At 44.8% G+C, this 24,281-nt stretch overlaps 1 protein-coding gene across 2 annotated transcripts; it reads left to right on the top strand.

Moving 5' to 3' along the window:
* Positions 1–20,388: 20,388 nt before the first annotated feature.
* On the top strand, positions 20,389–23,146 carry SNU13 (small nuclear ribonucleoprotein 13). Of its 2 annotated transcripts, none has more exons than XM_085601229.1 (3): positions 20,389–20,531; positions 21,561–21,681; positions 22,495–23,146. In XM_085601229.1, the coding sequence occupies exons 1-3, from the start codon at positions 20,529–20,531 to the stop codon at positions 22,755–22,757; spliced, it is 387 nt and encodes a 128-aa protein (XP_085457355.1). In that variant the 5' UTR covers positions 20,389–20,528; the 3' UTR covers positions 22,758–23,146. The 2 variants fall into 2 exon arrangements, with proteins under 2 accessions (XP_085457355.1, XP_085457356.1); XM_085601230.1 differs by having other exon boundaries at positions 20,447–20,650.
* Positions 23,147–24,281: the final 1,135 nt, after the last annotated feature.

Genomic DNA, 24,281 nt, shown 5'->3' with positions numbered 1-24,281 from the left:
AATCATACTATTGATATGTTAGAGTCTGCTATGATAGGTGCATTTGGCTTACCGTGTGGTGCTATTTACTAATAAATATATCCCAGATATACCAATTCGTCTTTTCCTTGTAGCAGGAGGTGTGGACTCTTCTTGGCCATGTATTCTGTTGTAGAAGGATGGGTGAATTCCCTTCTAGCAGGTAATTGTGTTATAGGAAGTTGTTCTACTCCTGGCAAGTGATGTGCAAAGTATATCTCGCTCTAGAGAAGTGTTGTGTGTGTTACCTTGGTCTAGAGGAGACTCATGTGATATTGTTTTCTTGCCTTGCCTTTGGGAGAGTGTTGAAAGTTTGCCCACCTTAGGAAGTGCTGTGTATATGTTATATTCCATAAGTTTGGAACTGATATTCTCTCCCTGGGAAAGTGACGGTACATACCTTGGTCCAGGGGAGATCTGACACCTTTCATTACACCACCTCATATGTAGGGTATGGGTTCACCTCATAAAAACCTCCTCTATATAGTCTGTTTTCTTTATGCATTAATACCTAGAGGAGGCATATGGCTTGACTTTCCCCACTCCCCCACCCATGCCCTCATGCACATTCCATTTCTACCAGGGTACAACATATCCCCCAGAATAATGTGCTGCGTGGCTAAACACTTATATGGTCCCAAAGGCGAGACCTATTGGCTAAGCCAATGCTCGATACAGTTTGTAGTGAACACGCTAGTTGCATGATTGGGGGATTGAACTCTCACAAATCTGTCTGCTATGAAAATACATCTAAGTCTCTGTTTATATACGATTTTCTCCATGTTGTTTGTGTTATATCTTTCCTTACTGGTCCGACAGACTAAAGATATCCAATACGAGACTTTCCCTTCATTTATTCTTTCTTCACTAATTTATCACCTAATATACGCATCATAGACTACCTAGCGTACATATATGAGTAGCTCCTTCTACCTTGTAGATAGATTAGGGTATCAATACACCGTCCTGATGAATTGCAATTGACTCGTTGAGAGAACACTCAGGCAAGTAACATGTTGGACTTCTGATTGAGAACCTAAGGCTCATTGTTATCCTTGTTGGTTCAATGTTTGTTTGTTTGTTTTTAACTTTGGCATGAGTTTTCAGCATCAATAAATAGCTTGGCAACCAATATCCAACTTTAATTCCCTCTTTCCCAATCTACCACCCCTCCCAGGCTAGAAGCAGGGCACTACTCTACTGCTCAACCACCAGCAACCTTGAGTGGAAAAAGATCTCTGTCAAAGAGCCCTCTCTGGGGGCACTACTGGGCATTGCAGCGCCTAGAAAGCGAGGAGCAAGGCCCAATGATAAAGCATTCCACTTTGGTGGGTGAGGGCCTGTGCATCCTATACGAGATGTTTCCTCTGTTTGACCCCTCTACTCCATTTCTAAATCAATATTAAGGAAGTATTGACCACTTAATCGAACGGCATACTTGATTACATAACTATTCCTGTCTAAAATTGCCATTCCTTCACTGTATGTCAATGGGGAAAATGAAGTCTCCTGATTTTTATTTTCAAAATCTTCCTCTTTCTAGTTTCAAAATGTTGGCATGTGTGACAGTCAGCGGGAGTGAGTCCATATATATGAATCTGCAAGATATTGAATAGTGATGAAGTTATACTCTTCTGCTCGTTGAGCTGAAAGCAGGAAATGGAACAGTGTTTTTGTCTGACCACTCCCCTATTTTCCACCACTTTCTATATCTGCTGTTTGTGTGTCTACAGTGCTAGGACAGGAGTGTAAGGAAGGTACAGGCTATCATCAGTATCTGGATCCATAAACTCCTCGCACAATTATATTGGCTACCACTCCAGAAACTGATTTTCTCAAAAGGAGTGCGGATATCTTACAGGATCTATACCAATTTAGGACCTATTTTTTTTAGTAAAAGATTTTCAAAATACTCCCCTATGCCTAATTTCATATATCAATCCCAGCCCTTTTTGCCACTCCAAAATTTCAAGAGAAAATGGCAGAGCTTTTAAAGAACAGGCAGTGAACTATGGAATAGTGCTCTAATAAATATTCACTTTGAACTTTCTCTGCTTCAGGTTAATGAAAAACATTCATTTGTGTTGAAGATCTTGGTAGAAGCGCTTGTGGCTGTGTATGGAACTTACGTGTCGGTGATGATGCACTGGTCAGGGAGGTGGACAATGTGTGGGACTTATCGGTTATCTGCTGGTCAGACGCCTGTTCTGCTCCTGTTTGCAATGGAAAAAATCTCCATCTCATCACCCATTTGTGCCAAATCAAATTTGTCCAATGTGTCCCCCACGCTGTTACTCTGTGTCCTAGCTTTCAGGTTTGTGGACTATTTGCCATTAGGTAGTGCCAGCAGATTTCTTGTGAGTGAATGTGCACTCTATAAATACACATAAATAAATTAGACTGACAAAAGGTGGCCATGCTATGTATGTCTGAGGTGTTGCCTGGACTGGCATGAGTGACTAGTGACACAGTAGGAAGATGATAAGTGTGCGTGGTGTGGAAGCATGCTGATAGACAGTTGGTTGAGGATGTAGCCCTGACTAGAGCTATGTACCTGAGGCTATATATAAGGGCTTCACATATAAATAGAGAAGATGACCTCCTCTATTTAACTGGTTTCTCTCTCATCCTTGAAGAAGCTTTCTTAAGACTTAACAGCCTGCTGCTCACATCTGATATAATTGAAAAATAAATTAAATACCTCAACAAGAATTTTCAATTCTATTAAGGACACAGTGGGGCACATTATGCATTCACTTCTTTGCTTCATTTGAAAGACAGCCATATAACACTACCATAAAGAAATAAAGGTATAAAGAGTCAATAACTACAATACTTAAGACGCAGAGTGAAAAAACTACAGTTCACCAATCACAACACTGGTGTCACTAAAAACAGTTGTAACCTTGTGTTTGTTCTGAAAGTGAAGGAGACATCAAACTAACGGCCAGATGTATCAAGCTTATTTGCGTTCGTAAATGGCGCAAATTGCTAAATTTATGCCGTATGTGAAATCAAAATAGGCTGCTGTTATGTATGAAAGTCATTCGCTTCGCTACTTTAGGGATCCCCAATTTTATTGAATCCCTAACATTGTGTCTTGGAAATGGAAATTGCATTCAGTAATTTCCTATTAAGGAATCGCTGTAGAACGCCCAGACCGGGTGCGCCCCCCCGCCCACTGATAGCACGCATTCTTAATTACAAAGATCGTGACACCGTCTTGAAGGCTGCCCGGGAGAATGCACCAGTGAAATTTGAAAATAGAACTATCTCAATCTACCCAGATTTCACCCCAACGGTCCAGAGGGCAAGAGCGACGTTCCTAGAGGTAAAGAAAAGATTGCGCGACCACAGCCTGAAGTACGCCCTGCTCTTCCCGGCACACCTAAAGGTGATCTGTAATCACAAATCATACTTTTTTGAAACTCCTGAAGAAGCAGCAGAATGGGTCGAAGTCACTCTCACACCGGATCTCTCTCAGGACCCGCTCCTGCAGAATCATTCCAGCACCGCTGCGACACGGCAGGATCCGGGCATACATGGGTCTGGTCATGGCCTTGGGAGTCTCTCCTCGAAAACAGCACCAACGTTGGAGCAAATCAGCACCAGCCAAGAAAATGCGCTACTCACGGCGGCCGCCCTGGCAGCGCATGATGCTCAGACAGTCAACCAAGTGGAACATATATCAGACACTAACACAATATGCTCGGAGTCGGATACCAGCCAACCACTATTTCCCTCGACCACAGCGCAGATCGCGAATGACTTTTGACTTTGATGGGGTGCCCTGCGGTGGTAAAGTATGCAACAGCGCGTGATGTGGAGTCATGATGTTAAGACTTGCTGATACGGCGCTGGTTGCATGAGCTTCCTGGGGCACAATTCTACTGTTATGTAGGGTTGTTTGTTTTAGTGCAGGTATGGCCTTCACCCTCCGAGCGACTGCGTGGTTTTATTTAACTAGAGTTGCCCATGTTGGGCTAATTGTATTGGTTAGGTCCTCTATAGTTTTACAAGGGGAACCTAGTGTTGGGATGTTATTGGGGGGTTATGTGCTCAGATCCCTCTGTACATGTTATAGCAGGGCCTCTTTAGCGGGTTCTACCCATACAAGAAGTTGTTCCTATGGCGGCGTCACCTAATATATATACTCTTTGTACATGGAATGTGCGCGGACTGGGCTCTATCCACAAGAGGCACAGAGTCTTGGCTCAAATTAATAGACGGAGAATCTCCATTGCATGTTTACAGGAAACACACCTTACTGGGGACGAAGCGATTAAGTTACAAAAGAAATGGCGGGGACAATTATTTGCCACTCATTATTCAGCTTTCTCAAGGGGGGCGGCGATATGGATGAGGAATACAGTGCCATTCACAATGTTGGAACAAAAAATAGATAGTAACGGTAGATATGTTCTACTGCATGGTTTGCTAGATGGGAGACATGTGGTGCTGGGTTGTATATATGTGCCCAACACTGAACAAGACAAATACCTGGCTGCCCTTAGTGCAGTTTTACCTGACTGGGCCAGTTACCAATGGATACTGGGCGGGGATTTTAACGCTGTGTTAGATATTGCCTTGGATAGATCCCACCCTCCACTACACGCTACTGAGAGCAGGAGACAAGCGGAAGCACTTTATGGATGGGCACAGGGATGGGAACTGAGAGATGCCTGAAGAGCAAAACACACGGGACACAGGGAAAACACACTTTACTCCCCGCTGCACGGCTTGCACACTCGAATAAACCGTTATCTATGCTCCACCACATTGCTGGACTCCGTCACATCGGCACTCCACATGGGGAATACACTGTCGGATCACAATCCGGTGGAGCTACAGATACAATTGGGTAAGATACCAACACCGATACCCACATGGAGATTGCAGCCAGACATGTTAGAAGACCAGGTTTTCCGAGTAGCCCTGACAGAGACGATAACACAATATTTTAAGGTGAATGTGGGTACTGCTAGCTCCCGGCAGATAGACTGGGACGCTTTCAAGACGACAGTGCGGGGAGTGGCCATCAGTACTAGAGTTGGGGTGAGGCAGGCAATCATTGACAGACTAAAGAAAATAGAGGACGACCTGGCTGTGCTGGGAGGAGAGGCGGTAGGAACATGCGACCAGCTCACGCAACTGCGCGAGGCCAATATACAATATGCTGAACCATTAGAGGAGCTTAGAGTAGTGGACTACCGACTGTATACCCAAATGCAATACTCGCAAGCAGACAAATCCGGACCACTGCTAGCGCGCTTGGTACGTAACGCCCCTGCTCCCACCCCAATAACGCACATACTTAACAGCGCTGGGGAAGAGGTCAACACACAAATGGACATCAACATTACATTCAGAGACTATTATGCACTCCTTTACGCCCCTCCTACACCGCAGACCACGGCCCCTTTTGACTAATTGTTTGAAGGTATTTGTATGACCCAACTCACACAGGATCAACAAGATGACCTGGCGCGCCCCATAACAGGCGTGGAAATCCGGCACGCCATTAAGGCCTTGCCGCGTAATAAGACCCCTGGGAATGACGGGTTCCTGGCTGAGTTTTACGTCACGTTTGCTGACCTCCTGGTGCCCCATCTGCAAACCCTTTACCAAGAATCTCTCACAGGCAATGGTTTACCGCACACCACATTGCAGGCACTGGTGGTCTCGTTGCTGAAACCAGACAGAAACGCCCTGCACATACACAATTACAGACCCTTGTCACTTCTTAATACAGACTACAAAATCCTCAGCCGCCTCTTGGCTACCCGACTTAACCAATTTATCCCCCTACTCATACACCCGGACCAGTGCGGCTTTGTGCCAGGCCGCAGCACGGCCCTTAATATCAGGCGCTTGAATCAGATTATGATGGGTACGCACCCCTCGAGCAGCAAAGAGGGCTGCATCCCCCTAGATCTTAGACAAGCGTTCAAATCGCTAAGATGGGATTACATGTTTCGTGCCCTAGAGCGCTACGGCATACCACAGACATACCTAGCATAGGTTCTTTTGTTGTACACCAACCCCACAGCACGGGCCCGTACCGGCTGTCAGATCAGATCAGAAAATGCTTTATTCGATTTTAAATACATAATAAAATCATAAAAGCAGAGAATACAATAAAACCAATTCATTTAAGATAAGCATTAAAAGTGCCATAGTATATACAACTGATCTAGTAATACATAATTTTACAGTATAACAAACTAACAGGTTAAACTTCTCCTTTTCCTCAGTATGCTTTTCAAGAGTCCGGACATAATTCCAATACAATACACATTATCCAATAATTTAAAAAAAAGGAAAGCCGGGCGACATTGCCTCCATGCTCCTTGCTTTGAAAGAGGCATAATCCATCTGGATCATTCCTTAGCATAAAATTTACAAAAAAGGACAACATGCATTGTTGTTTGTACCGCTGAATTATCGCACGGACAATGACAAAGATTCCTGGACCAATCATTTGTAGCAGGGAATGATACCAAACGATGAAAGCAATCAAATCTGGACCTAGTCAAAATATATCTATCATAATCCCCTATGCACCACACTAGGTACGGTTGAATAAAGTTACTAGCCAAGCTCAATTGGTGCTGGATCACAGTGTTTTTATTTATTTCCACTGCCAATCTGAGGGTCTCAAAATGATTTAAACATTGCGTTTTAAGCTCTTTTCTAGGTAAGGTGCTCATAGTGTCTGGGTTAAAATAAAAATCAGGTCTACACAAATCATTCGATAGTTTTCTTATATAGTTTAGCCAGGGGATTTTTTTAGCCTGATCTAACCTCATTGAGTCTTTAATAATCTCACGATTCAGACCTAGGCTAGGAGAAGTCCAGATCCTATGCCAAAGTAAAATTGGTTGCATTTTGATCAGGTTGGAGATGTGGGGAATCCCCAGTTCGCTGTGGCAGTTAAAAACAGATGAGCTCTGAGGAACAGCTAGTATGAACCTTAAAAAAGCATTTTCGACCACATGAATTGACGAAGCATCGTAAAAACCCCAAATCCCCGCGCCATATGTAGCAATACTTGTGCATTTGGCTTGGTATATTTTTAATAATTTTCCCGGGGGCCTTTTACCCATTTGTTTTTTTTTAAAGTCATCACGGCTGCAGTCGATCTTTTAAACAAAAGAGTCCTTCTCTTGACCGCGGGTCCCCAAGAACCCAAATCCTCCAGTAAAATGCCAAGGTAGGAGAACGTTTTGGTTGATTCGATTTTACCATTCCCAGTAGCTAGGCTTCTACATATATTCTTCCCCTTCCCACACGACATCACAAATGTTTTCGTTACGTTGATTTTCAGGCCCCTGTTGTCCATAAAATCAGTGTAAGTTGTAAGGGCCCTCTGAAGTCCAAGCTGGGTTCTGGCCATTAACACTGCGTCATCCGCGTAAAGAAGGGAGACAATCTGCTGATTATTAATTTTCGGAGGATCTCTCGCCCTGGCCACCAATTCCTCTTCCAAAGCATTAGTATACAGTGAAAAAAGGAACGGGGCCAGTACGCAGCCTTGCCTTACACCCCTCTCCACGTGGAATGACTCAGAGCACTCACCCTTTAGTCCATACCTCACCATGGCTGTGACCCCCATATATAGTTGTCTCAGAAATTGCGGAAGTGGGGGCTCGACCTGTAGGTCCTCTAAAATGTTCCACAGCCTATTATGGTCAACACAATCGAAGGCACCGGTAAGATCTACGAATACCACAAATAATTTCCCTGCCTTCGCTTGAGTATACTTTCCCTGTATCAGGGAAACGTTTAAGACCTGCTCGATTGTACCCATTCCCTCCCTAAAACCGTATTGAACCTGGCTCAAAATGTGGTTGTTCTCGGCCCACTGTTGAAGTTTATTCAAAACAACCCTACCTGCGATTTTCATTAATAAATCTAAGAGAGAAATGGGTCGGTAACAGGCAGGATTTTCCCGGTCCCCTTTATTTTTTTTTATTTTGTTTTTAAAGAAACCTTTATTTGACTTCAAGGAGTTACAGACTTGGGCCTACAACCCATTGGGGCCGGCCGCTAATTAGCATGAGACGTATCATTTCACCGTTATACAGATTGGTCAATCCGAGGATCCCGTCAGTCCATCAGCACTCCCAGTGAAGGCAGAAGCAATAGTTGAGTAACAATATTAAATACGGTTTCAGTTTTCAATTTAAAACTATTAAACCTTACACACAAACAAGGCAATAGGCATTGTAAATGTCAGGACGCGCTCCCCGGGGTAGGAAATCAATGACCAGCAGCAGAGAAGGGAGGGGGGCCCGGGAACAGAGGAAAAATCAAACTGTAACTTACTCATAACCTAACAGACTAGGAATGGTCAGCTAGGGGGACAAAGGGACATCCAATACAATAGCCAGAGGAGGGGCACAGATGTCTCCGCGATAAGAGTTCCACGGACCCCAAACCCCAGTCCATTTCCTAGGCTTGTCTCTCGCTACATACACCGTCTTTTCTCTAAACATGCACCAATCCATATTCTCCTTCCACACCGAGACCGTGGGCGGCCTCTGGGAACCCCATAACTGTGCGATGTTACGTTTAGCCACCACCGGTCCCCTTTTTTAAAGATGGGTATTATCACGGACTCCGACCAAGATTTAATAAAGCCCATAGCACAACAAGCTTCTAGAACTTGAGTTAACAACGGGGACCAAAGCTCTATCGTGCTTTTATACAGGTCGATCGGAATCGCGTCAGGGCCTGGGGCCTTGCCTCCTTTACTCTCATTAATAGCCGCCACCACTTCAGCATCTGTAAAATGGATATAAATTGGCGGGAAGTCAATAGGGGCGCCAAGTAAATCTGATTTCAAGGGAATAATGATATCCTCATTGCTTTTGTTTTCATACACCTTGGAAAAAAAGTCGACCCATGATTTCTCGTCAATTGCTAGCTCAACCCTTGCTCCCTCGTTTTTAGCAAAAAACGGTGCCTTTACTGCCTGCCAGAAATGGGCACAATCCTTACGTAAGGAAGCCTCGTAAAGGTTATTCCAAGCTTGATTTTTAATTTCTATTTTGCGTTTATTCCTGGCAAGGTTATAGGCCTTCCTACACGCTCTAATTTCCTCATAATCCCTCTCTGTTCTATGGAGGGCAGCCTTTAACAGGGAGTAAGTCTTAGTACACATGTTGTCAAACCAGCCGGTTACTTTATTAGATGGCATCCTACTGGGGCAACTCAGCGAATTCTGTATCACAGACGAGATTACAGAAAACGCATTCAATATGTCCTTATAGGATGCCCCTTCTTGGAGGCACTCAGTAATAGAGGTTAAAGCCTTGGATATGATCTTAGTATTCAGGAACTCAGGGTCCATCCTGCCCCAGCTCAGAGAATAGCCATTTTGGCAGGCCAACACGATATCTTGGGTCCAGGCCAAAGTTTCCACGATTGAAGATGTACTCTTAAAGGGAAGTAAGATGTTAATACTTAATGGTAGATGATCGCTCAAGCCATTTGAGTGAATACGAAATTGATCAAACCAATTAGCATAGCGATTTGGGATAACAATGAAGTCTATCAAAGAGTTAAAGCCACGACCAATAAACGTGGGGCCAAACTCAACTGGGGTAGAGCACAATGTATTGGCAAAATCAAGATCATACGTTGCCATCGCTTCATTAAATCTTTCGCCCCTATCTGAATGAACAAAGTGGGCTGCATGGGCATTGCATTCCGTTTCGATATCACCAAACCCACATCCAGCTATACGGCAGATACTAGTATTAAAATCCGCACCCCAGATCGTAAGTACATCCGTACCTTTAGGTGCAACCAAATTACTTAGGACATCGATGAGGTTTTTTAATACACTGGCAAAATTGTCCTTGTCTATGTTGTTATAAAAGTTAATGACCACAACCTCGATTTGCGAGAATAAATGGATGGTAACAATTTGGTAATAAGAGGTACACTTTAGCATTTTTATCTTCTGTACCCTCATCGTATTTGAGATATAGATACATATCCCCCCTTTGTGTCTTCCGTGTGCTGATCTCAAGGCTGGTGAGGGAAATGTCTTGAAGCCGTCAATATGTACCTCATCCAACAGCCACGTCTCCTGAAGACATAAGATGTCAAAGTTGCTAATAAAATCTATCCATATAGGATTATCCACCTTAGACTGAAGGCCAGAAATTTTCCAAAATACTAATCTAACATTACCTAGAGCAGAGTCATGTTGAGCGGTGGATTCCTGATCGTTATTACCCTGACTATGGCTACTCTCTATCTGTTGAGCAGCAGCCACACTACAAGCTAAATCTGCAGTAGGTGTTGCATCGATGATATCTCCACCACTAAATAAATCGTCTGAAACTGGTTTTAGAATTCCTCCTAGGGGTGAATCACCCAAAATTTTCCGTCCTGTAGAAATATTGTCGCTGATGTGAACGTGAGATATAGGGCGCAAGATGTTTGCTGTACCAACCCCGCACGAAGCACCATTTACATCTTCAAGCAAATCCGCTGAGGATACTAGGGGACTTGGCCTGAATAAAGCTTTAAATGCTGGTGGATGATGATAGTCATATTTCAGACCCATATGTGGTTGCCCGGGGGATGTGGCAGGGCTGCCCCTTATCCCCTTTGTTGTTTATTTTAGCACTGGAGCCCCTACTGCACAAGCTTCGCGCTGTTGCGTCCCCTCGGGGTGTGATCCGTGGCACTGCGACCCACATTGTCTCTGCTTACGCAGATGATATCATTCTCTAGCTGAAGGACCTGAGTACCGAACTAGACCCTATACCAGAAATATTCGATGCCTTCAGTGCAATAGCAGGCCTTACCATTAATGAATCTAAGTCCCATGCATATAACTTCGGCGCTGAGTGGGAGGAGGGACCTGTACGGTTCGCCCCTTGGGAATTCCAAACCGCGCCTGTTACCTTCAAATATCTGGGCATACATATTTACCGTAACACCCAGGAACTGCTCGACGGAAACCTGGGTAGAGCACTCACGGCGCTTAAGTCTCAGGTTCAGTTTTGGACCTCCTTACCTTTGTCAATAGCTGGCAGAGTAGCCATTACGAAAACGGTAATGCTACCACAGTTAACATATTTTTTTACCAACCTCCCTATAACCACAAAGATCTTTAAGCTAATGAATACCCTTTTGACAGACCTCATTTGGGGCGCGGGACGACGTCGTATTAGTCCAGCAAAACTGCAATTATCTACCACCCAGGGTGGCATGGGGGTCCCGGATCTGAGGGCATATAGCTATGCATGTCACCTACAGTTGCTTGCGTACTGGTTAGCGGGGCGGAACCTACACGAGCTGAAATTGACGGACAGGGATAAAAATAAAGGACTTATTCACAGGCTACTATTGCCCCATGCTCCCATATCACCAGCTTTACCGCACTTGCTTATGTTGGCGGTCGGTTCCTGGCGCAGCGCTCTGAGATATATTAGCAAAACAACACCGTACGCCCCTACTATACCTTTACTTGGTGTACCTACTAGATCGGGCATACTCTCCAACCGCGCGATTCGGGCATGGTCAAAGTCCGGTGTTACGACGATGGGGGATTTTTTCCAGGATGGCATTTTAATGTCACATGCGGAATTCATGCAGATGCATGGCACGTCTGCCACATTGTTTCTCCTGCACACTCACGTAACCCACTACATTCGCACCACATGGGGACCCACGGGGGCTGAGCCGCCCACGAACGCACTTCTCACAATGCAGTACATGATGGGCAATGGTGCCCGGCTAGTAAAGTGGCTGACCCACGGGATCAGGAGCGAGAAAAAGCTCTCTTTACTGACAACGCGAAACAAATGGGAGGGGGATGTCGGTCGCCCGTTTTCGGACAAAGAATGGTGCAGGATCCTGGAATTCCCTAAAAAGGCATTGAGGAACCCTACATTTAAATTCATACATCTAATGGTGCTCCATAGGGCATACCTGACCCCGCGGCGCCTACAAGCTATGTTTCCGGGCACGACGGATGAATGCCCGCGATGCCGAGCGTCACAGACAGGCTTACTACACATGCTATGGTCATGTCCCAAACTGGGTCATTACTGGGAAAAGGTTTGTGTCAGTCTCGAGGCGGTGGTCCCGTCTCGCCAATATGACTCCTTAGAATATTGCATCCTGGGATTGGGCCCCCGCGCCAAGAAAGGAAACCCCTCCTTGTGTTTTGTTCATGTTGCGCTTCTTCTGGCCAAACGTACGGTGACCACCCACTGGAAGTCAACCAGACCCCCATCCCCAATGGACTGGCATGCTGAGGTACTTCCATGGGGGGGAGCAGAGGGAACAGAGTTAAGCAGGGAGGAATACAGGGTGCTAAGACGTACACCTATTTCAATGGAATAGCATGCACTGTTGTATGCTTTTGCTGCGCTGAATGTTGATGTCTGATGACCGCGCCCCACCTTAGGGACTGAGTTACACTGAGTAAGCTTGCGCCGGTAGCGCAAGCCGCCGCTTCCGTATCATGCATTTGTGTACTGGCAATAACCACTGACGGGCCAGAATGAAACGGTGTGCATTACCGCCGCACTGCATACACTGGAACATGACAGGAGTTAGGATACACTGAAACAAGATAGGATCTGAGCATGAGGAGGGTTCGGGGAGGGGGGTAAGGTATATATCTTTTTTTTTTTGTTGCTATAAGTTCTGATTTGATTTTTTGGACATTATGGATCGTATGTTGCTCCAATAGTCCACCCATCGACGGGATAATGATTTAAAAGCCCGGCGTTCGCCTTGGAGCAGGACTGCTGTAATATGGATGCCTGGAGTGAACTTATGGACAAATGGAACAATGATCTGGCGTGCAACTTGGGTTTTTCATTTATTACTAATGTTTAATACAAAACGATGTCTTAAATGGGCGTACTACTATCGGACGCTCCTAACGCATTACTGATTCGACGATTGTGCTGACAGGAGTGGAGGGAGGTTGGGATGTGCGGTGCCACGAAATATCTCACGAAGTTTATTCAGCCGGCCTCAGGGTTGTAGGCATGAAGCAATGTACATCACTGTGAGCGGATCATTAATAAATAAAAATAAAAAAAATAAAAATGGGCGTACTATTGCTGGTTAATATACTGATAAAAGCGTCCTTATGTGTTTTTGTACCGTCTGATGTCTGACCTTTTAAAATCAATAAAAATATTGGAAAAAAAAAAAAGGAATCGCTGCAGAAATGTATCAAACATTTGGAAATTGTAGCAAAATGCTAATTTTGCATGTGCAGCTTACCTCCAACTCGAATCAGGTGGTAATCAGGTGCAACCTATATAAACAGCCACAGAACACATCTGCATTTTCCACAACGGCTGCTCTACACCTCGAGACTGGAACGAATATTTAGAATTTGCATTACAATGTTTGATCTGACAGAGGAGGAAATCTTTGAGAAGTAAAAATTGAGTAGTGCCCTTATCTTAGATTCAATGTCTGAAATTAATCCTCAGCTAGAACTAAACACTTGCAGGACAAATTCTATCCCCTCCAATGTGCAGGTATTATATTCCCTGTACATCTTAGCCTCAGAGAGCTAACTGGGTGTGATAGGTGCAGCAGGTGGGTTTTCCAAAAGTGCGCTTTCATGTTTTTTCCAAGCATTTCTGGATGCAATTCTCAGTAAAAAGAATTATTACATTGCATTTCCCAATACATCACAGGAATTGTAGCTTATAAAATCACACTTCAGATAGCCCAATTCCCACATGTTATAGGCTGCATTGATGGGACACGTGTTTCAATATGTCTTTCATCAAGAATGAGTATATCTTTAGAAATCATAAGAATACTCATTCATTAAACATTTAAGTGGTATGTAATGCCTCTAATATGATTACTCATATAGTGAACAAACTCACAAGAAGCACATATGATTCTTTAATATTTCGCCATAGTGGACTTCACGCATGGTTTCTTAGTGGAGAATTTGGTGCAGGATATTCACTTGACAATTGGTTATCTTATATATAATGGAGATGTATTTCTAATTTGTCACTACCTTTAAAGAAAAGATTTTCATTGTAGGAGACAGTGCGTATGCTTTGTGCACCTCTGTTTCAACACCTTAGATGAGCCTTGATTCTGCAAGTGAGTGCTGCTACAATGATGCACATTCCCAACGAGAAATGTGCTAGAGGGGACAGCTGCAGGGGACATGGCCTATGCGAGGACCCAAAATGGCGTCCGAAACCGCCCGTTCTACCTCCTAAATGGTGCTGTAGGAGTGGAGCGCAGCTGATGCTGTCATAATTCCTGCTACAGACCGAGGGAGCGAGAGAGTGGGACACTGCGACGGATGTGGTCGGAACCGCGCTGATGTGTCCGCTGTTGCTGTGTGCATGAGATGGCCTCTTGCCAGTTCATGCCATTATTACTATTCCCGCACTACACCAGAGCCACCGACGGCCACCTCCCTGCATGGAATGCAAGGAATGCTTTAGGTAAGGCAGTACATTGAGGAGTACTCAGAGGGAGATTATACAGACAAAGAGATAAATACCTCCATGGTGTCCACGACTAACTGGCTTGGCACCTCCCCCACCATATGATCACCAGTATAAACTCTGCATCCCCTCCAATTTCAGTCATCGCTGCCACCTAATAATGATGAATGGGGCCGCCTCATGGGGTCCTTGTGTACTAAATCTCAGCGAGCCCCTTCCATCAGAGATATACTGACTACTACAAAGTCTACTGAGAGCTGAGGCTCAACAGAGGCCCCTGAGGGGCCACCTTAGACGATGGTGTGGCGCCGGACGATCTCTCTGCATCTGCAATGAAGGGAGATATTCAGTCACTCCTCAGGGAAATGAACAAGCATTTGCAATGCAATAGGTCTCACATTTACGAGAGTTTGAACTATTGGCAATGCAATAGCTTAAAGTCTCGCAAATGCGAGACCTATTGCACTGCAAATTACTAGCGCCCATGCAGCGCTTTCACATTCATGGAGGCCACGCCCCTTTCTTTAGACAAGCTGCGTCTAAAGAAAGAAGCATGGCCGACATTAAAGTAAAACTGCGGCATGGGGCATGTTGACAAAAAAGCATCTGTTTGTCAAATTGACAAACGGATGAGTTTTTTTATAAAAGCACACATGCCACGCTTTCACTTTAATAGCAGACGCGCACCTTTCTTTAGACGTGGCTGGTCTAAAGAAAGGGGCGTGGCCTCCATGAATGTGAAAGTGCCGCATGGGAGTTAGTAAACAAAAAAAACAAAAAAAAAGTCCACGCGCCCGCTATACTTCAAGCGGACTGCGCTGCGAAAAGAAAGAGAGAAAGAAACTCGGCCGCTATAGTTAAAGCGGACCGCCATTAATAATTATAATTAAAATAAAAACGAGGAGTACGGGGGCAAATCATTAAACAAAATAGTGCTCACAGCCAAGATAAAGCAGACCGTGTAACAAGACAAGTAAAAGGTCCAGTCGTTATGGAAGGTAACAAATGCAGACAAGGCGGTACCAGGGAGAAACTAACAAGCCTAATAACGACTCAAAAGCCAGTGTTTACGAAGGACAATGACACAAGCCAATTAAAAATATGGGCAGAGAGTGGACAGGGCTTCAAAGCCATACTCCAATACTGCATGCCTTGCAGCAGTGCATGCACTGCCAAGACACGACCTAAAAAGGACAGCTCAGCCCTCCATACAAACTTCACACAGGCACCCACCGAACTGGATCGGTCGGTGAAGGGAGTTGAGTCTTGGCTGGATTTGGTGGAGGCACTGGTAGCACAATAAGAACATGATCATGATGAGCTTGTGAGGATGGTGAGTCCCAATATCAGACCCTGACAGATGCATTAGATTTCGAAAATCGATCTCGCTGCAATAATATAAGGACCAGAGGCTTAAGTGCGACCGTTTCCAATGCTGAACTGGAAAGTTACATGCCTGACCTGTTTTGCCACATTCTTCAAGATAATGGAGGAAAATACCTCATCCTAAACTGTACTCATCGTGTCTTTTCCGCCTGCCAACATAGGAATCATCTCACGCCTGATAAAAGAGTACATTTTTACAAAGTTAAGCAGGAGATCCTAAAAGCATCCAGGAAGTTTGAATCCAACACTTTTCGTGGCAAAACTAACACACTCTTGCAAGACATATCTTACCTCACTCTAGCAAAATAATGCAAATTTGGAGATGAGCTGCTCTATCTGAGAGAAAGGAAGGTTGTCTACCGATGGGGATTCCTGTTGCACCCTATTTTACCCTGGACAACAAGCAGGTCACCATGTGGACACCGGATGAGGCTTGCATTTGGCTACGTATAACACCCTCCTGACAGAAGACAGTAGAGACCTACTTGCCACCCTAAGCTTCCCAAAAGCGGCCAAATGGGGACAACGACCTTCAATGACATACCAAAAGAAATCTAAGAAAACTGCATGATGGCTCAACCAGGTGTGTGCAGCATGTGCTTTAACCTACTAGGCTGGCCTTTTCATTTTAGTTATATGGTCTTGTCTCTACAACTTACTCAGTGCCTATGGAACAGTATTTCTCCGTGATTGATGTCTTGTCAGGCTAAACATATGGCCCCACAAGCCCACTGTAAACTTTCTCCTGATGTGTCTCAATGGCAATGAATGATGGTGCTGCAATTGTTTCACAGTACAGTCATTTTAGAAAGAGGCTGTAGGTAACTGACCTATTTCGGGAGTTTTGCATTTGTTTCATTATATTTTTAGAGCTTCTTGTTGCTCAAAATGTTGTCATTTTTTATATTTAACTCTTTCTATGCACTTGGTGTTACTCGCGAGAAAGGGTCACTCTAAGTGTCACACATATGGAAGTTCAGTGTCACTCATTGAACTGCATGGAAGCCATAGAAATGTTACACACATACAATCAGAAAGCTTGGCAGCTATGCCGTAAGTATTTTCTTTTATATTTAACTGCACATGTCTGCATATGTTGATTGCTGCCAGGTTTCAGTATGTTTATGTGTGACATGACCATTTTTTTGGTGCGACATTCCATGATTTATGCGTTACACTATGGTCCTCATTACGATGTCGGTCGGAAAGGCTCCGAATGGCATTCGGAATTTCCTAACCTGTGTCGAAACCCATGTTTCAAACCGACTTGGAAACATTTCCGACTGTTCGATTGCAATAGATGGTAAACGTTTGGTCTTTCCGACTCGGGTCCGACCGGCGTTCAAAGACTCCCAAGTCGGTCGAAGCCAAATCATACAGGTCTATGGAGCACGTTTCCAACCAATGTATTACCACGTTGGATTCTGACAGCCTTTCCGAATCAGTCTGTCCGACACAAAACAGCTGTCAGACACTGACTTTGGGGGCCTGTAGCCCCCAAAGGCCCTCCAGTTGGCGCCCGTGGAGGTACCCATGGGACCCCTCTGTACAACCATGCACAGTGTGGCAGGCACCATGAGGTGCCAGCCACAGGGTGCAAGGTTTTCCAGAACCACCCATTTTTTTCAATCGGTGTCTGTGTTGTCGGTCGAAACACAGACTCCCATTGAAGTCAATGGGAGTCCGACCGAACAGTGTTCGGAAATATCATAATCGGTCGGTCGGAATGGTTTCCGACCGACATCGTAATGAGGCCCTAAATGCGAAACTTAATTGGGATTAAACGCATGCAAGAAAATCCCTGTTAAGATAAATATCAGAAATTGCCCCACTTGGTACTAGATGAAGCTTAGAAGTAAGTGCAACTTTTTGTTCAAATGTGCTTGCACTGAGGAAATGCTGCTTACTGGTGGCATAATACCATTGAATTTAAAGTTACCTGCCTCTGTAGACGGCAGGGACCACCCACCATCATGCTCCTAAAACAGTGTACACTGTCCTGAGGTTGATTGTGCCATCTATGTTTTGTTGTGCAGCATACCATCTGCTACAGAGTGTTGTATAATGAAGTGTGTTGTCTGGTACAGCATGTCACCTAGTACTGTGTACTGTATAAAGCAATGTGCAGTCTGCGGGGCATACCCAGCAGCACATGGATCCGTACATGCTCTAAAAGTCGAGAAGTGCTGGGGCGGGGGAGACTGCACTAGAGGGCATGTGGCACCCAGCAGGGTGGTACAAGAACATGAGACGGCACATCAACAGATACTCTAGCGGTATGAATGGCTCCTCCCAAGAACTGTGCTTTGGCATGGTGAGTCTGGCTGACTGCAGGTGGGCTGGCTACAAGTGTGGGAGGCGGCAGCTCGCAAATGAGGCCCACGTAGCTCAGGAGGAAGGTGGCAGTGTTTTCCCCCGATCTAGAAACTGTTGAGTGAGGGGAGACGAGAGCACGGCAATACCATGCATGGCATCTGGCTACTGATGGGTTTCTTGGACAGTCAGAACAAGCTCTGGTGCTTGGTAAAGAGACACAGTATGAGACTACAGGTCACTCTATGCTAGAGGTAAGTGGTGAACCTGAGAAAGCAGGTTACCCTTTGGTCGGTGCATTGGCAGAGCAGGGTACCCTTTGGTAGGTGCATTGGTAGAGAAAGGTACTCTTTGGTAGGTACATTCTGGCCAGTGGAAAGAGAATGTAGTGTAAAAAGTATGATTAAGAAAAGTATTATGCGGAGGAGTATAAACGCGCATGAAAAGTTCTAAAAGTAGAAACATTCTCTTTTAAGGTCTATCATGTAATAGCGCTTGCACCATTCATGTGTAGATTTTTAAAATAATAGCATTTGTGCAATCATTGGAGTTCTGAGCACATTTGACAAGTGCTTTCTTCTTATGTTTATTGTTTATATAGTGATAAGGTGAAAAATACCGGTTTTAAGTGATATTCCTAATTTTTGTACTGTTGGGACATTGATCACGCTGGCAGAAAACAGCCAAGTACGAAGCCTAAATCAGGGTCGCTTCTTTCTATTGGTTGTATCCTCCCTCCTCCTTCGGAATTCATGACGGACTATTTTAAAACAAAGAAAAGTTTGCTATCATTAATCATTGAATTTGGTATCTCATCAACGCCTAATACAGGCAGGACAATTTCTTTTAATTGCACTGCTGCGGGCGTGTTTTCTTTGACTATTGTCAGAGCTAGAATTAGGGATTCAAAATTACTTCAGTCGCTAAAGCTTGCTGCAACTGTTACAAGAGGTTTTAGCCTTTCCTAGACCCACTCAATCACTAACACCGTTCACCAAGCATAAACCTTGGAAAAATGTGGCCTGCCTCGTCCCTTTTGTGCCCAGTATTATTATGTTATAAATCAACATCATGTCAGAAGTCATGGATTATCAGACCTGAATGGCAGATATGACGAGTGGTCTCTTCTTTCACCATGGCGCTGGAGGCAGTCAGATCCTTTGAGATCCTGGCTCTGCATTGAGGACTGCGCGACTTCCCAATGGTTGCACATTAGGACAGGCAGCAAACTGGTTGCAGACAGGCAGCGGTGCTGCAAAGAACATAACTGCTGCTCGCTGCCTCACTATTAAATTCCTATTGGCAAATAGACATATTAATGCGACATCCATGTCACGTGATGCGACTGCCCGGGCTGAGTGAGTCTCAGCAGCAGCTCTGATGAATATGCAGCCAGGTCATGGGAACTGAGCCCCCAGGCCAGCGCGACCCACTGATCTAATTTAAGTAAAGTTTTTCAAGTCTAAAACAGCTGGCAGCACTGCACAATCAGGGTACAGTCACTAAATTGCGCAGACTCACAGCGCACGGTCCACGGTGCTCAGCTTGTTTGAGTGCTTCGGGCGGTACTCCTGTCTCGCTACTCTGCCTCACCGCGGCCTATGTCAGGAGGAGCTATAAATGCGTGACTAAGCATTTTAGTGCTGTGATGCGGACTACCACACTCAAATACGTTAGTCTAACCCCTGATGCGTGGTACCTGGCAGGGGTGTACTTCCACAGCACTTTAATAAAGTACATTTGTTTTACAGTACGATCAGGTTACAAGGGCACTAGGTTAGTGCCCTTCCATTTCTGGCGCTTTGCAGCAGTTTTAACATATTCGTAGAATTTTTCGGTGCTCAAATGGGTGTAATTTCTGATATTTACCTTTATCTCGTCTTGATTGCTTGATTTTGCTCGCGAGAAAGAGTCACTCATAGTCGTTGAATGACACTCATAATTACACTGAAATTAGGAAAACGTCACACATAAGCAATCTGAAACCTTGGCGGCTATTCGAAGTAACGCCTAATATTTACATGGCTTACACAGGAAAACGTGACATGAAGCACGATATCGAAAACAATTTAATATTAGCCTGATAACTTACTTATGATTGGCACCGTGCTAACCTAGCACCATGGCGCCTGTGATGGCAGGCTCAGTCATTAAAGTTAGTGCTCTAGTTTTTTTTTATTTTTCTTTTTTACAGCGCTTCCGGCTTCGCACGTGTAAGAAAGGACTGGCCAGAAGACGCCTGGGCGTGACGTCACTTCCCCTAGAGTTCACCGCGCTTCTGTACGATAGTCCTCCGTGAAGCTCCAGTCGGGCCGAGAGGGACGTGCTGCAGTCATGGTGAGGAGGGAAAGGCGGGATCTGGGTGGGTGCAGTGTTTCCAGATCGGGGATATCGCCGAAGAGGAAGTTGCGATAACGTGGAGAGTGCTTCTTGGGCTGAAGAGTGTGCAGTGAATGGTAGGAAGATGCAGGAAAAACTTGGTGAATGTTGTTCAGGGAGCTATGTGCTACTGGACTCCACGGATCAGAAGTTAGGGGTGAAGACCTATTTACACCAGAGAGCAGGGACAGACTGGCGGGGCAATAGATGAAATGGCGAGGCAATGCTCATGGGGCAAGTTGGCTACGGGATGAAACTGCAAACGGATTAAAGGAGCGCAGGACAATTGTTTGCGGTGAGGCGGGCAGAGACTACAAATGTTGTACGGTCACGGCAAAGGGGTGCGGAGGTGAAGGGATTCACACAAGAAGGTGCTTGCAAAGGTTTAATGGGGCACATAGAGAAGGTGGGAAAGAGGGATCCGAGAGGCGCGGTGGAGGATCGTTAAATTGATGTAGTGAAAAGGTTTTCACGGTGGAGCGTATAGCGGCGAAAATAAACAGCTGTAATGGCTACAATAGAGCGTTTTCGTTTTGTATGGACCGCCGTTAAATGGTTCGATGTTAGAAAGACGAAGGGGGTCTTTTGCGGGACGAGGTGGTTCTGTGCTGTTATTCGGTTACCAAAGCCTCCTTATATAACTTTCTTAAACTAAGACGCCCTTCGGTATCCTGTGAGCTTACCGAACATGGGCCCAGCAATCCATAAACTCATTCTCATGCATAACAATCTCCCATCGCTGTATTGTATCAACATTCCACCCGCTGGTTATTGTGCGTGTCACACTGGTGTTATTTTGTACCGTGCGCTGGTATATTAAAGTAATTAAAACAAGCTAATAGTATGGCTTCACTACTGAAGTTAAAGACAAAGGTTATCAAAGGAAACCTAGTCCATTCTCTAACCGAATTAGAGTGCTGTCATTCCCATCTTCGCTGGTTTTTGGGTTGTCAACTGTTACAGATGTATCTCTTTTTTTTGTTTCAGACTGAACCTGAAGTGAACCCCAAAGCCTATCCTTTAGGAGATGCCCAGCTCACCAAGACGCTTCTGGACCTGGTACAACAGGCTGCCAACTACAAGCAGTTGCGCAAGGGTGCCAATGAAGGTACTTATAATGGGTTTGTATTTATAGACTAGTTGCAAAGCTATAGCACTTGAATTGGGTTTTAATTAGGAAGCCAATTCAAGGCTGCTTAGTTTCTCCACATGTAAGTCGAGATTTTAAACACTGAATCTGTTATTTGGAGCTCTATAGCTCAGTACTGTAGGCCCAAGACCTTCACATTTCTTCTCTGAAGAAAATGTCTCATTTTCAGTGGCAAGCTACCGTTTCTAGCCTTGACTTGCCGGGGTGGGGTGGGGTATACGACAGTTGCCACACCTGCAAGGACCACTAGTGTGCAGATGTGGATATATGTAGTTTAAGTGCTCTTTAATTCTGTCCACTTTACCCAGGCTTCTTTTGACAATGACCTGAGGTCAAGTTTTGAACAGGAGTTTGATTCTTGAATTCTGCGGATTGCGGGTGGGATGTTTGGGTGAAGCTCGTTCTGTGGAGGATTTGTAATGTCACTGTTCTTCATAAGTTTGACCTGTTAACCCCCCCACGCCCCAAACCTCTACTTTGCTGTGTATACCGCAATTGGTTTGGTAGCTCTAACTGTAGAGTAAACCACTACTAGATATTTTTGCAAAGAAGTGAAGATCTGGAAGGGATCTGAATTTAGTGTGTTGGGATCTGAAGAAGGGAGTGATTTTGGATTTCGGGTGCAAAATGTATGTTGGGGAAGAAATCAGAACCTCTGCCCATGCCCTAGCATCCAATTAATAAGATAATCTCTTGGCTTGCTGTTGAAGATTGCATGTGCTCTAACCACTGTCCAGTTTTGTAACTCTGCTTTACCTTTCCTCTCTGCAGCCACGAAAACCCTGAACCGTGGTGTTGCTGAATTCATTGTGATGGCAGCTGACGCAGAGCCCTTGGAGATCATTTTGCATCTACCGTTGTTGTGTGAAGACAAGAATGTGCCGTACGTCTTTGTGCGCTCCAAGCAGGCGCTAGGCAGAGCCTGTGGTGTGTCACGGCCGGTCATCGCTTGCTCCGTCACAATTAAGGAGGGCTCCCAGCTCAAACCACAGATTCAGTCTGTACAGCAAGCCATTGAGAGACTGCTTGTGTAGAGTTGTTGCTCACTTAGCCCCTCATTGTACCACATCCCTCATTGGCTAAAGACTTCTAGCTTATCCCTGCACAAGGGACTTTTTATGTTTTTTTGGAAAGCATATTGCTTTGTTTTTCCAAGGTTTTTTTTCAATTGCTCAATGATTGGTTGTCCTGCATTTGTTCCAATAATACTTACTTGACATGTTTTAAAGTTTGTTTTGAGCATTGTGGTGGGACACAGCTAGCTTGGTGGCTTAGCTGTTCCATGAAATCTGTGTTGAATGTCCGACACTGTTCATGTGTTTTGCCAGCTGATGTAACGGGTAGCAACTGCTGCCTGTAAACATCTGTATACTGATTAATCAATGGTATAGTTTTATAATAAAACTGTGGTGTCTGAACAAAATGGTGGTAATATCTGTAGCCCTCTTCCGCCGTGGTTGTAAATTTCAATAACATTCGTTTGAAGGCGAATGCTCCCTTTAAAATGGTCATCAAACTGGGGGGGGGGGGGGGGAGTACTCGTATCGCAAAACTAGATTGTGTGTGTTTTTAGTTTTTTTTACGCACATGTTCGCTAGTTACTTGCACTAGGTGGCACAGTTTATTTTCTGGTAGTCTTTGGAGAGTATGGTAAGATTAGTGTGAAACAAGTATAGGATGTTTCCCTGTTGCTGTAGTCCACATCCTGCCTAGACCTTGCAGAATTGGTATGTTTACATTGCCTGTGCATGGAGTGTCACAGGTGGGGGGGTGTTCTGGCCTGCCACCAAAATTGAGCACGCTGTGGGTGTGGTCTGTTGCTTGGTGACCCTTTACTCTACCGCTTGATTACTACTTTTCCTGTGTTATGGGGGGGTAGTTGGTATTGGAGATAAAATTGGTGGGGTGGCCTGATCTTACTTTTTATGTGGAATTAGCTGTCTTGGTAATGCAGGTCTTTCTCCTGAAATCTAAATTTCCCCATGTCATAGTTTGTCGAAATCCACCCACAGCGTTTAACTGCACGGGCTGCGGCTGCTTGCAACTATAAGTCATGTCAGCAATGCTATCGGTGCAAAAAGAAGAAAAGTCTGATTTGAGCAGTGTGTACACATTTTTGTATGATTATTTAAGGCTACTTTGATCTTAGTTTTGCGGAGAAAATCCAGTGTGCTAGCAAAATCATTAAACCATGTTGATCGACATGATAGTTTGCTGGCACGTGCCATATATAACACTCACTACCTCATACCAGGCGTTGATGCGCAGTACTGCAAGTAGCATGCTACTCCGTAGCCCAAGGTTGGTGGTTAATAAAGTGGTATTGCGAATAGCCATGTGCTCAAGAAAAAATTGCATGTACTTACTCCAGTTACTGTGCTATATTAATACCAGGTAGATGCCCGGGGGGGGGGGGGGGCTATATGGTTTCAGGTGAACAGTTGCTGAAGTGGATAGGGTGGCAGGTTTTAGGTAATAGATTACGGTGATAGGACTGATAGTCTCAGAAATGGAAGGTATGCAGGGGATGTAAGGTAAGAAGGCCACTGAAGAAAGTA

Source organism: Triturus cristatus, chromosome 4_2 (assembly GCF_964204655.1).
Source record: "Triturus cristatus chromosome 4_2, aTriCri1.1, whole genome shotgun sequence".
Taxonomy (NCBI): Eukaryota; Metazoa; Chordata; class Amphibia; order Caudata; family Salamandridae; genus Triturus; species Triturus cristatus.
The sequence above is the reverse complement of the archived record's forward strand: the minus strand, read 5'-3'. Positions and strand labels throughout refer to the sequence as shown.

Bases quoted from the DNA above. Each gene is read 5' to 3' on its own strand.
- SNU13 (XM_085601229.1), top strand. The intron at 21,682-22,494 runs GTACTTATAATG...TCCTCTCTGCAG, and splicing joins GCGCAAGGGTGCCAATGAAG to CCACGAAAACCCTGAACCGT.